Raw genomic sequence first — 16321 nt, 5'->3', positions numbered from 1 at the left:
AGTGCCGGAGGTTCGCCAGCAGGTTTCCCCAGCCGAGGAGCATGGGCGATGCTTTCTCGTTCCCCTGGGAGGGCTTGTTCCTATATGCGTTCCCTCCATTGCCGCTGCTGATCCAACCAGCTCAAGAGGTCACGGTGCAGGATGATCCTCGTCGCACCTGCGTGGCCGAGGCAGATATGGTTCCCGGACCTTCTGGATTTGTCAGCGTCCCCGTCAATCAAACTGCCAGTGGACGCGGATCTTCTCTCCAGGGAAGGAGGCGCCATCCTCCATCACGACCCGAAGTCGCTGAACTTGCAGGCCTGGCTCCTGCAGCGCTAGAGTTTGGAGGTTACGACATACCGGCCGACTGCAGAGAGGTTCTTGCAAAGGCCAGGGCGTCCTCGACTCTTAAATGCTACGGACACAAATGGAAGAGGTTCTCTGTCTGGTGCCACGCACAGAAGATTAACCCTCTACGGATTACGGCTCCTCAAGTACTGCCGTACCTGCTGACACTGGCCAAGGCTGGACTGGCGCACGCTTCCATCAAGATTCATCTTGCTGCGATCTCCCGATACACCAGAACCACGGGACGGACGTCTTTGTGGTCTCATCGTCTGGTGAAAGAATTCATGAAGGGACTGTTCAGATCGTTCCCGCCAGTGAAGGCCCCAGCCCGGCGTGGGAGCTCAACGTGGTGCTGACCAAGCTCATGGGACCTCCGTTCGAGCCTCTGCACTCAGCTCAGTTGAAGTTCTTGTCGTGGAAAACAGCGTTTCTTGTGGCCATCACCTCCGCACGACGGGTGGGAGAGATCCAGGCCCTTTCCTGCAAGCCCCCGTACTTGACTTTTCACGACACAAGGGTAGTGCTCAGGACGCACCCCTTCTTCATGCCCAAGGTGCCGTCGGACTTCCACCTCAACGAACCCTTGGTGTTGCCTGTTCTCTTCCCCTCGCCTTTGTCGCCGGCTGAAAGGACTTTGCACTCGCTGGATGTGGCTAGAGCGCTGAAGTTCTACGTGGAGCGCACAAAGAGTTTTCGGAAGACGTTGCAACTTTTTGTGAACTTTGGACCTGTCAATCAGGGGAAGGCTCTCTCGAAGGCTTCCATTTCCAGATGGCTCTCCGGCTGTATCATGTACTGTCATCGGTTGGCAAATCAACCGCTGCCTGGCCGTCCGAGAGCCCATTCCACCAGAGCGATCGCAGCTACCACAGCGTTCCTATCTGGTGTGCCCTTGCTGGACATCTGCAGGGCTGCTACGTGGAGGTCAACGCACACCTTCACGAAATTCTACTGCGTCGATCAGGATTCCAGGGAGGAGTCCAGAGTCGGCCAGGCAGTGCTGCGCAACCTGTTCACCTGAAGGTGAGCCTGGTGAGGAGGTAAGAGATGCTTAATGTTGAGTTGTTGAAATGCTTAATGTTGAGCCTTGCCACCTCCCGTGGTTGTGCATGTGTGTACTGCTATGTATTCCAGGGTCGGCCAAGCAGTGCTGCGCAACCTGTTCGCCTAAGGTGAGCCTGGTGAGGAGGTAAGAATTGCTTAATGTTGAGTTTTGGATGTAATGCTTAATGTTGAGCCTTTGCCACCTCCCGTGGTTGTGCATGTGTGTACTGCTATGTATTCTTTATTCATGAGCATGTGAATCCATGCCAGACCCCATGCTGGAGAAGGAACAAGTTACTTACCTGTAACTGTTGTTCTCCAGCATGGGTCTGGCATGGATTCACATACGAACCCTCCCGCCTACCCCTCTGTGGCTCTTCACTTGGTCATACTGCCACTTCACGTGCTACCAAATCTGAAGATGGCTGCCAGAGGCGGGGCTTAGGGAGATGGCAGTCATTGGCTGTGGTCAGTATGACGCAGAGATCAGTGATTGGTTACTACTACAAAAGACAGATCAGAAACGAAACTGATACTGATTTTTCTTTACTGAGGATTCCCAGCCTGACGACGGGGAATATTCATGAGCATGTGAATCCATGCCAGACCCATGCTGGAGAACAACAGTTACAGGTAAGTAACTTGTTCCTTCTCTCAGTTCAGTCTTGGATTCAAATGACTGCCTGTCCTTAATCGCGCAGTAGGTTGACGCGTGTTTTGGTTGTATCTTGGGACTCAAATTGGTCCGATATGTACGTCGACCATCTTGAGGACATAAACGGGAAAAAATTGTGTCCCGTTGCATATTGTAGGGTGGACCACACTTCCTAAAAAAAAAAAAAAAAAAAAAAAAAAAAAAAAAAAAAAAGGATAAAAAACCCATTGTAAAATCTAACAAAATGTCATCCTCAATTTATCAGAACACCGTTATTGTAGTATAAAGAGTCTCTAAACAATAGACTCAACATAGTACCCACCTCTGTCTTGTGATGGCGGTGTGGGAAACTAAAGTAGTGGATTAATCCTGTCTGCAATTGTAGATGTTGCCTCAATCAATGGGAACAAACCTACAAGGATGCAACACATAAAGATTTCTTTAGATCGTTTTTCTAACACTTATTCGTTTTTTATTCGGATTTAACACGTGAAACCACTTACTTGGGAAACAACAGATAGAGCATCCAGAAGAAAACTTCTAGATTGTGTCCTCCATTAGGCCACCATGTGAGCCACTTATTGGACTTCAGTCTATTCCAAAGGCCATGTGTATGGTACACTACTTCCAATACGACAGAAGGTTTCTATTTTTACTTCTGTTGAGGTTCTAAGTCGATTCCTAAGTGAAGACAATCGTATATAGTTTAATTATAGATGGTCCTAGAGCCACCTGTAGCTCCCACTATTCACTGTTGCCACTCTTCATTTACTTCATCTGGTGTATCTCCAGTACTGAGGGCACAATGATCTTTTTTTCCGTGTTGTTTATATGGTCACCAATAGGTTAGATAAAATCCTATGGGTCTCGCTGGCTATACTGTAGAAAACAGAGAATTGCATCAGTTTTATTTAGCCGTTTTCTCTCTGCCGCAATGTGTTCTGTGTCACTTGCTCACTTCCTTTTTTGTTCCTCTAGTGTCTCTCCAATAATGAAAACACAATGATCTTTTTTCCCTATAAATTGGAAGGTCACCAATTAGTTACACAAAATCCTATAGTTCTCGGCTAGCTCGCTTCAGACAAACAGGAAATTGCATCAGTGTTGTTTTGCTGGTTTGCTTCTGCCGCACTGCATGCCCTTAGCTTACTTATCTTTAGCCCAAACTTCTATAACCCTTTGGTTCTTCTACACGTGTGAAATTATAATATATTCACATCTTGTCATTTGCGTAGTACCCGTGCCTCTAGTAAAAATGGCCAAAGCTACTTCCAGACATCTTAGGTAGTCACGCTGTGTTTGTATATTCAATTCGAGATTTTTTGTCTGCCACTTAGCTACCATCAACTCGGCCCATAGTACAGCGCCTACGTAAATTACAGCACTTCGCTTTTTTCTCACACAGTCAAGTTGGAGAATGTTTTCTTCTCATTGTGGTCATTATTTCCACCCCTTGATTTCGTTGGTAACAAGTGTGGATGGGATTAAAGTTGCCTCTGAACTCTACCACTGGTTCACCTCTGACCGAGGAAACAGTGTGGAGTAACAATCTTTTTTCTAGAAATGTGATGGTGAAGACCACAGTGCGAGTCATAAGCCCCCTGTGGTTTGTTTGGCCTGAAATTGACCCTTGGTAGCAAGACCTTATCCCAATCTTGCAATCTTCCCTAGTAATCACTGTGAGGATTTCTTCAGGGAGGCATTTCACCACATGGTGTCATTTCAGGTGACAGAGCTAATACTTGGAGGTCACTTCAACAGTCTTCTTGACCAGTCTCTAGACAAATCCCACCAATACACATTTTCCCTAGGTAAAATGTGTTAAATGTTACTCACACATTTCTTGATTTGGATGCTGTAATCTCATCGCATGTTATCCTGAGGTCAGTATCTGGCTATATCCTAATCTGTTACTCTGGCACTAGTTGCTTTTGTTCAGTCTGACTAATGAGCATTGGAGACCTTAACAACTAATTGGGTAATGACCTGGTAATTTCACAGGCCTTGGCAGATAACCTAACAACTACTTTATGTATAACGATTACGTTTCAAACCCAACTCTAAGGGAAAATATTAAGACAGTCATTGGGGGGGGATTATAGGGCAACTAGCATAGCGTTTGTGCATAAAGCGTAAGGTTACTCTTGGTGAAACGCCTACCAAGAAAATACTGAGTTGAAGACCTACAGGAGAAACTAATGCTTGCACAAGATTTCTAGGCAGATGCAAGCAGCTTGGGCTGAATTGACCGCTTTAAAGCCGATAGTCTAATTTGGTTTTCTTTCAACCATTCCAATAAAGCCAGAAAAACCCTTCTATACAAGTTTATAAACCTTAAATTGAGGGCATGGGGGTGCTTGTGAGCCCGAACAAAAGATTGCAGCTCAAAGGGGAAGCTCTGCATTGTGAGGTCAGGCTTATTTATTATCAACTTAAAAGTTGGTCCTAGGTGGAGCCATCAGATTGTGATAACTCATGGAGATGTTTTATTCTTATATATGTAACCAATTCTCTTAACCATTCCCAATTCTCTGTAGGTTTTGTTTCACAATAACTTCGGAAATGAGTTTCGAATATTTAATCCATTGTTTTGTATTTTGAGAGCTCCAATATTGTGATGCTTGTATGCTGTCCCTGCTTTATTTCGGATGTCAAGTGAAGCTGGGTTTTGCCTTGCACTCTTGTCTACTTCTGTTAGTCTAGTTTTGACTGACTCCATATCCTCTCCGTAATCCGGGGCTGTCTTAACAATAATGCTGAGAACTGGTTTCTAATTTGAGTGACCTTTGGTGTGCATTTCAATTCTTAAAGGATTTTCTGTCTTTTCTGTCTTCATTTCAATATTAGTTTTCGTTAACTTTTTACATTTTTACACACAGAAATGGCTGTTCAGATGACTGACAGCCACCGCAGATTCCTCCAAATTTTGATGTCTCATGGCATCATGGAAGGATCAGAGGCTAGAGCACTGCATAGACACTGCTGCGAAGTACATAAAGGTTAGTACTCCATGATGACAATTGTTGAATGTTAGAATATGGTTGTTCCCCTTTTCTCCACCACTGTTCTCCAAAGACCTGTGCCCTAAGCATCTCAAAGAACTCTTGATAAACATACTATTGTATATGCATGTGTTCAATGACTGAATTGTATAATTCAAACATTTCTGGCCCCCCACACTGGAACGATGCCATCTGGATAACGTTTTGTGCCACTCTATGATTAAGGAGTTCATTCTTACTCGTCTTCCTGGTGCACACAACATCATCCTGCTAATAAAACCCCGCTTTGGGGACACAAAGAGACTGAGATCTAAGAAATGTTTACTCACTGAGAGCGGCTCACAAAATCTCTTGTATTTGAGTGTGGACTGGTAAAGTAAGAACATGCTCGGAGGGGGGGGGATACTAGTAGGGCTTTTGACTGATGAATAGCAAGAATTTATATATTAATTTTTGCAAAAATATGACTTTTCCACTGTCACACCAATTTTCTTGCTTGCCTGATATGTTTGGCAAGTCACTTCTGTCTCCCTTTAATAAAAATGTTGTTTTTTATTATGCGAGCGGCTATATTTTGGCTTTGGGTTTACCCTTTTTCAAATTCTTGTCTAAATGATTGAGCGAACTGCGCACACTACCTTTATGTTACAAGTCTGAAAAGGTTTTCATTTGCATCATTGTTTATATTGGGATGTCTTCTTTGAGCCCTTGTTCTGTGGTCTTTCCATGTGTGCAGGTGATATGGTACAATATGAATGCCCAAAATGTACAAAGTTCAGTGTTTGTTTGCTCACCACAGCATGGTATGCACAAAACTTCACTGACCGCAAGGGAATCGTCCACAAGAATTAATAGGTATGTAGATGAACATGATGGCAGGAAGAATGCTGAATGCTGAAATCCCTCCACTCCGCCTGTAGGACTGTCATCACCCATAGCCAAAGCACAACACTACACCACACCCATAGCACAAAAACACATCAACAAGATCGAAGACTCGTTCAAGCCATCATGGATGGCATCAACCCTCTCCTGGAAAATCCTCATCAATGGACAAATGTAATGCATTGTCATCTTTTGATTCTTTAGTCTGATTTTGACCTTTTAATAAGCGAAGGATCATTCATTTTTTTTTAAATTCATTTGTCTAAGTACAATTTATCCTGCACAGTAAAAATGTTCTAAATTGGGGGTTCTCGAAAGCGGCACACAAGATGGTTGCTTAGCTGAGTAGCTCCAGTGCATCCTGTGAAGTATATCGGTTTTAAAATTTGAATAGCGATGATCAAATTTAGAACCCGTGGGAGGAGCAAGAGCGGTCCCCTCCCCCCCACTCCCCCCAGAGAACCAGGGGGGACAAAAAAGGCAGAAAAGGGAGCCTTTGGAGCAGTGGTTCCCACCGCCTGGAACAACCTTCCGTTGGATTTAAGGCTTGAACCACAACTCGAGCCATTTAAGAAAAAACTAAAGACCTAGCTTTTTGCCTAAATTCCGCTTTCTGAAGTCTTCTTCTTATGGTTCTTTCTGTTGTGGCTGTTTGTATTTAAGTATCTGTTTGTGTCTAGTCCGTGCCATTATGCCTCCGGGTCCATTGAAGTGCTTTACAAGTCTATAAAGTAAAGTAAAGAACCGTCCGAACCCAGCAGCATCGAGGTGCAAGATACCCGCAGATGGCAAGGGACGCGCATCCTGCAAGCATTGAGACAAGTCCACGAGTGCTCCGAGGTGCTGACTGGGGCACAGCAGAGAAGGAACAGGCTCCTATGGAGCATCGCTGGCGGGGATAGTGGACAGGTAGGGAAGCCCCAGCCGGGGACATGGACAGAAGAGAGGTGCTGTCCAGTGTGTGAAGAGAAAATTGTGGACAGCCACATTACACGGCCCAGCCATTTGAGAGAGCTAATACTATAGCGGAATGCCCGGAGTGGGGAAACAGTCTGTACCCGACTAGGGTACCCAGCGGTTTTATTCCACAGCAGGGTCACGCCTGGCTCTGCAGAGCGCTGCCGGGCAGGGAAATCCCACCAGTGAGGAAGGCCCGGCAGGGAGCAAATGAGAACAGCAGTGGTGTTGGAATTTGACCTCACCAGTAGGTAAGTGGAAACAGGCGCTCAAGGCACACCGCCTCCACACCCCCAGCGACCTTGCAGAAGGAAGACCATCAAAATGCTCCTGTCGATCTGGGTCAAAATACAGACTCTGCCAGCAGTATGGGTCCGTGGGGCGGGGCGGCCCAGTGAGCCCGGAACAGTGAACCCACCCCCCTGCGGGGGCCAGTCAAAGGATTTCCCACTTCAGGACACTACAGCAGATAGCCACGATGGCAAGAGACATGGGCATAGAGAAGCCTGGTAAGTCAACGCTAAGTAAAATCGACAGATTGACTGTTGAACGCACTTGGAGAAACTTAAAAGAGGGATGAAGATCAATCCATCCAAGCAGAAGTGTTGTTAGGGGTGGGGCTGGAGGGACGCTAGTCCTGGGACTTTTGGTTGTAGCCCCGGATAGAAGCTCTGGGGCTACAACCAAAAAAACAGCTAGCCCCGAGCCCTGCCAGTCCCCACGTTAGCTGAGCCCTGGACCTTTTCCGGACCTAGCAACACCCCTACAGCCAAGGGAAGACTGAAATGAGCAACATGGTGGGAGTCTTCCATTATGAGGATCCTAAAGGCAATGCAGGAATCCAGCACAATCATGGAGGACAACATTGAGATTGTTGGGCCGTATATCCCGCTACTGAGGCATGACCTCTGAGCGATATCTGCTAGGGTTAGGTGGGGGCGGAAGAGAGATCAGCTAGCTGGAGAACACAGTCTGAGCCTTGCAGACCCGGCTACAGGACCTTTTATAATTAGAATTGGTTATTTATAACGTGCTTAATACCCAGAGGTTTCTGAGCGCGGACCCGGGGATCGAGCCAGTGTTGCGTTGCGGCGTCTTGCCCCTGAGCCATCCTCTCGAGAAACCTTAATGAAAAAACATGAACATTAGAGGAGAGGGCAAAGGGCAGATCCCAGTAGGCAAACCTTGGACTCCTTGGGTTTCCTTAGAGGGTGAAAGGCCCCTCCATGGATCTATTCCTGGAGAAGTGAATCTGGGAAATGGTATGCTCCAAAGGCTTGCCAAACTTTTGCTTGATTTGAGATGATGCAGAGGTTCCCGGCAGACCTCTGTCCAGCCCCCCAACCCCCTGAATTTCCCCAATGGACCACCGTCCTCCCACCACCGACAATATCCCTCAATGACCGCGCAGTCCCGATTTTTCTAGCTTGCACCCTCGAGGTCCAGTGTGCAAGAGGATATTTTGCAAAAGTCAAAAGGCAATTACAAGCCAATATTATGAAATGAATACTGTTTCCCAGTCAAGTTCAAGGTGTTCCAGGGGCATTGCGCATGGATCTTTCAAGACCCGGGAGAAGTATGGGACTGACTGGAAAGCGAAGGGATCCTGCGTTGAGAGGACTGTCTCCCAAGACACACCTCACTCACATGGGGACGAGTTTGAGGTGGAGTGTAGTGGGAAGGAGAAAGGCCAGCAAAACTTGAGGAAGAGTACAGAGCTCTTCGGACAAGTTCAGGTTCACGGTGAACTCGGATGGCATAATTGACGGAACCATGCTGCCCCCGCTCATTGACAAAGAAACGCAAGGACTGTCTTGGCAACAAGGGTTTAACAAGACCGCAACGGAATGCAGCAATGGGGGTGTTCGGGGAGGGGGGGGCACCCGGAATGTGACAGAGGTCATGCCCCTCTGCAGCCCATCCGATCACCCATGGGGTGGAGAAGAATGGGGGGTTGAGGGGACTGGACCAGAGTGATGTACCTACGGGGGAGGGGGACTGTGTGTGAGACCGTGTGAATGACTGTGTGAAACACTGTGTGTCTGTGTCTCAGACCGACCAACCTTTGCAGTCCGAGGAGGATAGGACCATGTGGTTGGCACTAAAGCAGTGCCCAGAGTAGGTTGGAGAGAACTGGAATGCTTGGTGAAGAAGAGTGGATGGGAACGCACATAACATTTGCTGAAATATATAACGGTATGTGTTGAAGAGGGCTGGGTCGGGCTGCATCCGAGAGGCTGTGAGGGAACATTGTGACTTTTCTTTTTGGAATGTTGTTTTGGGGCGACAGACACTTTACAGTTTGGGTGAAGTATGGTGTTGGGGGACGAGGGAGGCAGAGAGTGCAAACATGCGGGGGTGTACACATAGTTACAAGACCATACAAAATACTCACATTGGGAGACTCAAGGGGCTCACCCATGTCAAAGGGCAGGGGGAACCCCAATATGCAGGGATGGGACATATCTTTATGGCATCGTTACCACTATGGAAAGGGGGGAAAAAAACAATTCAATGAATATCCTGGAAGGTCAGTGGACTAAATGATAAGATTAAAATAAGTGCAGTCTTCCTGTACATGCAGCGACGAAAGGCAGATATTCTTATGCTTCAGGAGACCCACCTTTTGGGAGACTCTTACTCACTAGCGGTGAGAGCGCCATATAAATGTGTGGCCCATGCAGGCTAATCAAGGGGATCGGCTGGTGCAGCAATCTTGGTTAAGAATAATGAACGGCCAGATAACCAATGTGGTTCAATACACCGGTGGCAGGATAGTGACGATACCTGGAATGGGTGGAAAGGAGATGTGCACCTGGTCAGTGAATATGCCCCTCCCACACGATTAGCAGAATGGATTTTGGAGAGGGATTCGAGTGGGTAAGACTGCTGTACAATGAACCCAGAGTTGGGGTGCCTTCACCTTTACCCTATCCAACAAATTTATGTTGGAAAGGGGGACTATACAGAGCTGTCCTCTGTCCCTGATGCTTTTTGCTGTGTCACTTGAGCCACTGGCGGAACAAATTCACAGAGACCGCACATTGGAGGGATATAGATGGCCGGGGGAAAAGGAAGAGAGAATATCCCTTTATCTCATTAGTTGGACTGGCTGTTTGACTTTTGTTATGACCAGCCGCTGGTCATAGGCTTCATTCATCAAGGACACTCAGGATACTCAGGACAGGTACTCTTAGTGGTTACTTTATTAGCTTCATAGTTAAAGGATCAGATGTCATCAGGTAATTGAGAGATCAAGAGGAACACGGGACATTAAGCCCACTGGCTCCCACCACCCAGGCTCACATATTGTAACTGCCTGTGTTAGCACCAATTCAACTCCAAACATTCTAACCTCACACTCCACACTCGCAGCCTACATTCTGATGGTGACATCAATCCTGGCACAGCACATGTACAAGCCTAACACCTCCTTTCCTACAACAAACAAATACACCTCAAGCTCACCTAGGGGAAGCAACCCCAACACCTGCTCCTGTTGCATAACCTCGGACTGCCACTTCTGAGCACTAACTCCCAAAGCCGGGAAAAAACCAGGTACTATCGTAACAACACAGGACACTTAACTAACAACCCAACAATCTACCCGGGTCAACAAGGAACCACACAATCAACTCACTCAGGAATGCACGCAAACAAAGACACATTGGGTCACCAATCACTCACCCAATCACACCAAAAAATAAAGGCAACAAGCTGTCACTAACACAACCACAACTAGCCCCAGCTACAAATGTTGGCCAGACACTTCCGCCCTTCTAAAGAATTCAAAGCACCCCAAAGTGAACACAGCAGGAGATGAAACGTTGCCAGGCTACTGAAATTGATCGAAATGGAAATCGAGAACAATCCCAGAAACCACCTAAAAGTTCAAGAAGAGTAAACACAAGATGCAATGTCGCCTGCTTCTTCAGAATTTCAAGCGGAATCCCTGGACTTTAACAACTCCAGAAGGTCACCAAGAACAACATCAAAGCTTCACACAGCTTAAAGCACTAATCTCCCACTAGGTCTCTGGACTCCACAGAATAACACAACATCAAAGCTTTTAAAGCCTCAGACACAACATAAAAGCTCACACAGCTTCAGGTAAAAGTCTCACTAGATACCTCCGGACTCCCCTCTCTCCTCCCCCACCCCCCCCAGTCACAATCGCAATAACATCAAAGCTAACCAAGCTTCAGGTACTAGTCCCCTGCTAGTTACCTCCGGGCTCAATCGAGCCACAACTCGCCACACATAAGACACCTCCAACTCCACAGAGTTCCTTGACCACTCCTTGGTCATACACTAAGTTAAAACAACTTCCTATCCCTGCAGTGTTTCTATAGCAACCACGCAAACACTAAAGCACTTTTGAAAACATACTCCACAACACCAAACACAATTAACCCTTAAACAGAATGTAAAGCTGCTAGTCAGCGCTGCAGTCGCCCTAGCAGAAATCTTGCGTTACACATCTATAAACACACAAACACTACCTCACACCATCAAAGCCTCAAAATGGTTATTCTAAACATTGCATTGAAAATTACATTGACACATTGTACATTTTGTCCATTGTATGCCACCTCTCCTAAAAGTCCATGTTGCCATTACCCGGGCAACTCTAAAAGCTGGAATGCCTCCAACAATAATGGTAAACATAATATGAATACCATCACCCTGATCATGCATCTCATACCAGCCACTCAAACAAAATATCAGGACAACCCAAGGAACAAGAAATGACTTTTAACACAAACCTAAAAGTCCATGTTGCCTGTGAAAGGCCAACTCTAAAAAGAACCTGCAATACCTCAAAATGGTTACATCTAAACCGAATGTGCATCAAAACAATACCTTGTATATGCTCCTAATTCTAACACCTGCACTAACACCAGGCACTCTCACTCAACAGGCTACATCCAGAACAATTACACATGATGCCATGGTTACACCATACTTGGATAGACTAAACCCACTACCACACTTGACAAAACCATAATACCATGAATACAGGTTTCTTGTAACCCCACAGGTTAAACTGTGACACAAGCAATAATGTGAGCTGTTGCCATAAACGCGTTCACAGAGAAGTTGATATTAATGCTTCCTTTGCAGAGCGTAAATATTCAGACCCAAATCACTGCCATAGATCAGCGCAGCGTCCACCGACAGTTGTACATATCTGTCTCAATACTTGCGTTGACAACTTACTCTATAGGTGGGCTGACTGCCTTACCCAAACACTGTGCTCCCTCCATGAGACGAATGTAATTCTTAACGGCATCTGCTGCCTCGGCCGCAAACACAAGTGCCGATGCTCTTTCGGAGACATGGAACGCGTAGTTCAGGACGTCCTGGTCATGTTGAAGGCACGTACGAAGGTGCTTTACTCTAAAGACTTTCCAGTCATATTCCATCCGCAACAGAGCCGCACTGAAACGCCTTACTCTGGTAAGAATGAGAATGTTCCTGACGTTCCGGGCCATCGCCATCCCCCTCAGAAGAACTCCTGACGTCACCACAACAATATGAGCACCGAGGGACTCTTGATCTCTCCTGGCCAACCGTCACAGCAGCTGACATCTCTCCATGAACCGTTGTATTGCTCTCCCCTGAAAAGTGCACGGAACAACCATAAATCACCAATGCAATTATAGAGCAAATACTTCAACCCATAGACAGACATAATAACTCACAGCCACGCACTCTTTAGAAGATAATCAGCTCTTTACGGCTATTTATTCAAAGATTACAAGTACATATAAATAACTCATAAAACTAATATGGACCTAGATCACAGAAGAAGTAAAGAAGTCAAAAGAAATACATCACTGTGAGCGTAATCGAAGTCCTCATCTAGTCCAGAAGTGGCTGGAAGACACCGGGGGCAGCTCACAGGAAGGCCAGACGGAGCGTCCTTCTCTGGCTGAAGTCTCACCTGACCCCTCCAGGTTTCCGCATATTTAGGAACTCCACAAAAGGGGAGTTCATTCTCGAACCTTCTGGAATTGCAGCTGTGCAGTTGAGGAACAGCCGTCGGTTGCCAGCTGGGTCAATCGAGAGCTCCCCCCCAAGGAACGCAGGGCCTCCCTGCTCTAAAAACATGCTCCACGGAGAACAGTAGCAAGTCATAACAACATGAGCTTTTCCCTGCAGAAATGGCCTCGACGCCATACCAAGTTTGAATGTGCCAAAACTTGCATACATTTTGGGATTTAATTAATAATGCGACCCGTTTTCAAGTTGATTCCCAAAGCAATGTGATTTCAGGCGATCTTTGGTGTACTTATTTCACAGACCTATATAAGCGATCTGAATCATCGGAGGGGAAATATGTAATGAGCACAAGATGGAAACTGACTTTAGATCAGGACATGTTGGGAGATCTGGAAAATCCTCTTCTTCTAGAGCTCCAGGACCAAATGGTCTCACTAACTCCATTTTAAAATCCAACACTGACCTATAGGCTCGGATTCTTATGGTACATTTTACATTTTTTTTTAAAATAATCAACAATCCACCAATGTGAATAGCAGCGATCATTGTAGCTATCTATATCGATCGGTAGATCCGGCCAATTATCGCCCGATTGCCCTCCTAGATGTGGATTGATACATTTTCAACCACAGTTGTCATTAGACACTTGGAGGAATCGATAAAAAAGAGATGACGTTTTGCCAAAAGTAGAAACAGGATGGAGACCACCAGGGGGCGCAGACGCGATGGCAGCCTAAACTGGCATCTCCCTCTCCAGGCTGGAAAACACGGCGAAACAACAACTAAAATGACAAGCTTTTAACATTGTAAGCACACGATCCTGCTCATGAACATATTGGGCATCAAGCAGAGAAGGTCCTTACATAAACCGCAGAACGACTTTGGCAGAACGGACCCAGAAGAGTTAGATGTCCGTTCCTGACACAAGCACACAAGATGGCGGACACAGAGTGAACTCTGCGGCAACGAGAAAGCAAGCCGCCTGTCCCAGCAGTGGGCGTCCTGGGTAAAGCAGACGCCTCAAGCATCCTTTACGAAGTGCCCCGTCGACAAAGGTGGTGAGGCGCTGCCGGTAAGGAGAGTGGGGGGCCTGGGAAAAATAACGCTTGAAAAGCGCTGAAGGCTGCTCCACCTCCCCGATTGATCCTCCACTTCCACTGGTGCTCCTATTCAGCATGCGCTTCGGTCCCCCAGGGGTGCACAGCGGGCACGGCAGGCGAAGCTGCAAGTGGATTTCCCCCCACGAAGGATCGTGGCTCGCACCAGCTGCCGCGGTAGCTAGGTCCCACCCAATCATTGTTCCCTAGAGCGTTAGTGGCACCTGCAAAATTGCACCAAGCACTCCAGGTGGACAGCAAGGCACCAGGGGTGAGCGCGCTGCCTGTGCAGCACCGTACATAAGTGAGCCTTGGCAGGCCATAGGCGCCTTGTGATCTGCCAGCCACACAGCTCACACTGGAAAAGAGAGATCCCACCCGCTGAACAACAGATGCTCCCCCAGGGCACACAACCGCACTGGCGGAAGGGAAATCGCCTAAACAGCGCTGTGCCTTCTCACTTTCTACGGATCCCTGCTCTCCTCGGTAATCTACAAAGCCTACAGCAGGGCTAAACGTCAGTATCCCCACACCCATTACTAAGATAAGTAGCTCCTGAAAGTGACTGTTTCTCCCCTCTGTTGGACAGCTTAAAGGGGCAAAACCTGGGGAATCGATATAACTTTTTTCACTCTATGCCATTCAACAAACTCTCTTGACCTTTACTAGGCCTACAACCCAACAAAGTCCTCCCCACAAGTCCTTGGCACCCACACTGACCCTGCCTTGAGGACCATAACAGCACAAACTCCTAGGCGCCTCTTGGAACAGCGCTTCGCTTCACCCCCCTTTGAACCAGACTTGCAAGGCCCCCGGAGCAGTAAGTAGGGGGACACCTGTGGGCCCGTGCCCGCCACATAGTCAGGAGGAGCAAAACAAGGGCAGTAGCCTTCTACCCGGCACAACCTTAGCATCCCTACTTAAGTGACCAAAGCCATACTACATTTCACCGTATAAGAAAAGCCTTCTAGGGATTACGCCGATCGCTCACTTCTCCAAACGCTTGGTAGCGCACAGAAGCCAAGGTGCCACCCTCTGCACCGGGCGGAGGAATAACTGGGTCCCAGAAGCAACATAACAAAAATAGTGAGAGGTTCCCCTACGTTCGCAAAGGAGGTGAGATTACTGTAACAATGGGAGCCATCCCGCTACAGAGAACTAGCAACATAAAATCAAGCTACGCTGTCCCATTCTGATAAAACACAACCTCAAGGAAGAGGGTGAACAAAGAATTTCCTCTAGGGTTGCCCATATCCGCCTCCCTCCAATACGCAGTCAGTTCCAACGAACAACCTGACATCCCATTTGCTGTGATCTCACGCCACGCAGTGGAAAAGCTGGGCCTGCGCACTATTGCTAAACTTGGAACATTTAGTCGAGCACAAACCAACATGGACCTGGAAGAGGTTCAGAGCTCCTGAGAACCCCGGGAACAACCTGAACAGCTCAACCAAATCAGGTAACGTCTTGCTAGGCGAGATCCGGTTGATCAAAACTAGCCTCACGGAGACAGTCTCAGACTGGCAGACAAGAATGGCCAAAGTGGAAGACGGGATAGAAGCAGTAGAAACCAATCAGCAATCTGGGGACATAACGACAGTGCAATGCAGTACGAAGCAAGGTTCCAGGATCTGGCGCAAAAAGAACGTGATATGGAGCTCAAATTTAGATGACCTCGAAAATCGGGAAAGGAGATCGATCATTCGCATTATGGGGGGGAAACCCCATCGGTGCTTGAAAGTAGTCAAAACCATAAGATAATCTTTGTTTGATAACTCGCATCCCCCAGAGCTGGAATTTGACAGAATTCACAGAGCAGGTGGACCACCAAGAGTTATGCAATCGGTCCTCCTAAAAGGCCACTACTATAGGCAGCAGCAAGAAATTTTGCAAAGAGCAAGGGAAAAGGAACCAATAGTATTTGAGGGGTCTACTGTGAAACTCTCCCAAGACCTCTCTGCAGCAACGCTAAGCAAAAGAAGAGGGTGTCGTTCCCTTACCGCCTGGCTACAAGAACGGGGCACCCAATACCATTGGGGTCATCCTTTCTTTGTCTTTTGAATATGTAGGGGAGAGTTAGAGGCCGAAGGGGCTCTGGACCATCTTCAAGCAACAGCGACGGGCCCAGATATATACGTCCACCGGAGACCCCATTGGTCCCTTACAAGACATCACACCTAAGTCTCTGAAGAGGCCGTGCTCCAGCAAAATGGAAATGCAAGCACCTTAATACGCCCTGAAGCAGTCTGAGTGTATTATCTACCCCCTTCTTTTGTCTTTACCAATGCATCACCTCAAATGGGTTTGGAGGGGCTTTACAATGCTTTTAGTACCAACTGCCCCCA

General features: G+C 47.2%; 1 protein-coding gene across 4 annotated transcripts in view; it reads left to right on the top strand.

The window, feature by feature from the left end:
• The window catches only part of NSMCE1 (NSE1 homolog, SMC5-SMC6 complex component), a 395968-nt gene that overhangs the window by 28469 nt on the left and 351178 nt on the right, over window positions 1–16321 (top strand). For all 4 annotated transcript variants that reach the window (XM_069647182.1, XM_069647181.1, XM_069647183.1 and 1 more), the window contains one exon: window positions 4909–5028. In XM_069647182.1, the coding sequence (XP_069503283.1) occupies window positions 4909–5028 (120 nt within the window). The remainder of the gene's footprint in view (window positions 1–4908; window positions 5029–16321) is intronic.

This window comes from Ambystoma mexicanum, chromosome 2q (genome assembly GCF_040938575.1).
Source record: "Ambystoma mexicanum isolate Mex_15411 chromosome 2q, UKY_AmexF1_1, whole genome shotgun sequence".
NCBI classification, from domain to species: Eukaryota; Metazoa; Chordata; class Amphibia; order Caudata; family Ambystomatidae; genus Ambystoma; species Ambystoma mexicanum.
The sequence above is the reverse complement of the archived record's forward strand: the minus strand, read 5'-3'. Positions and strand labels throughout refer to the sequence as shown.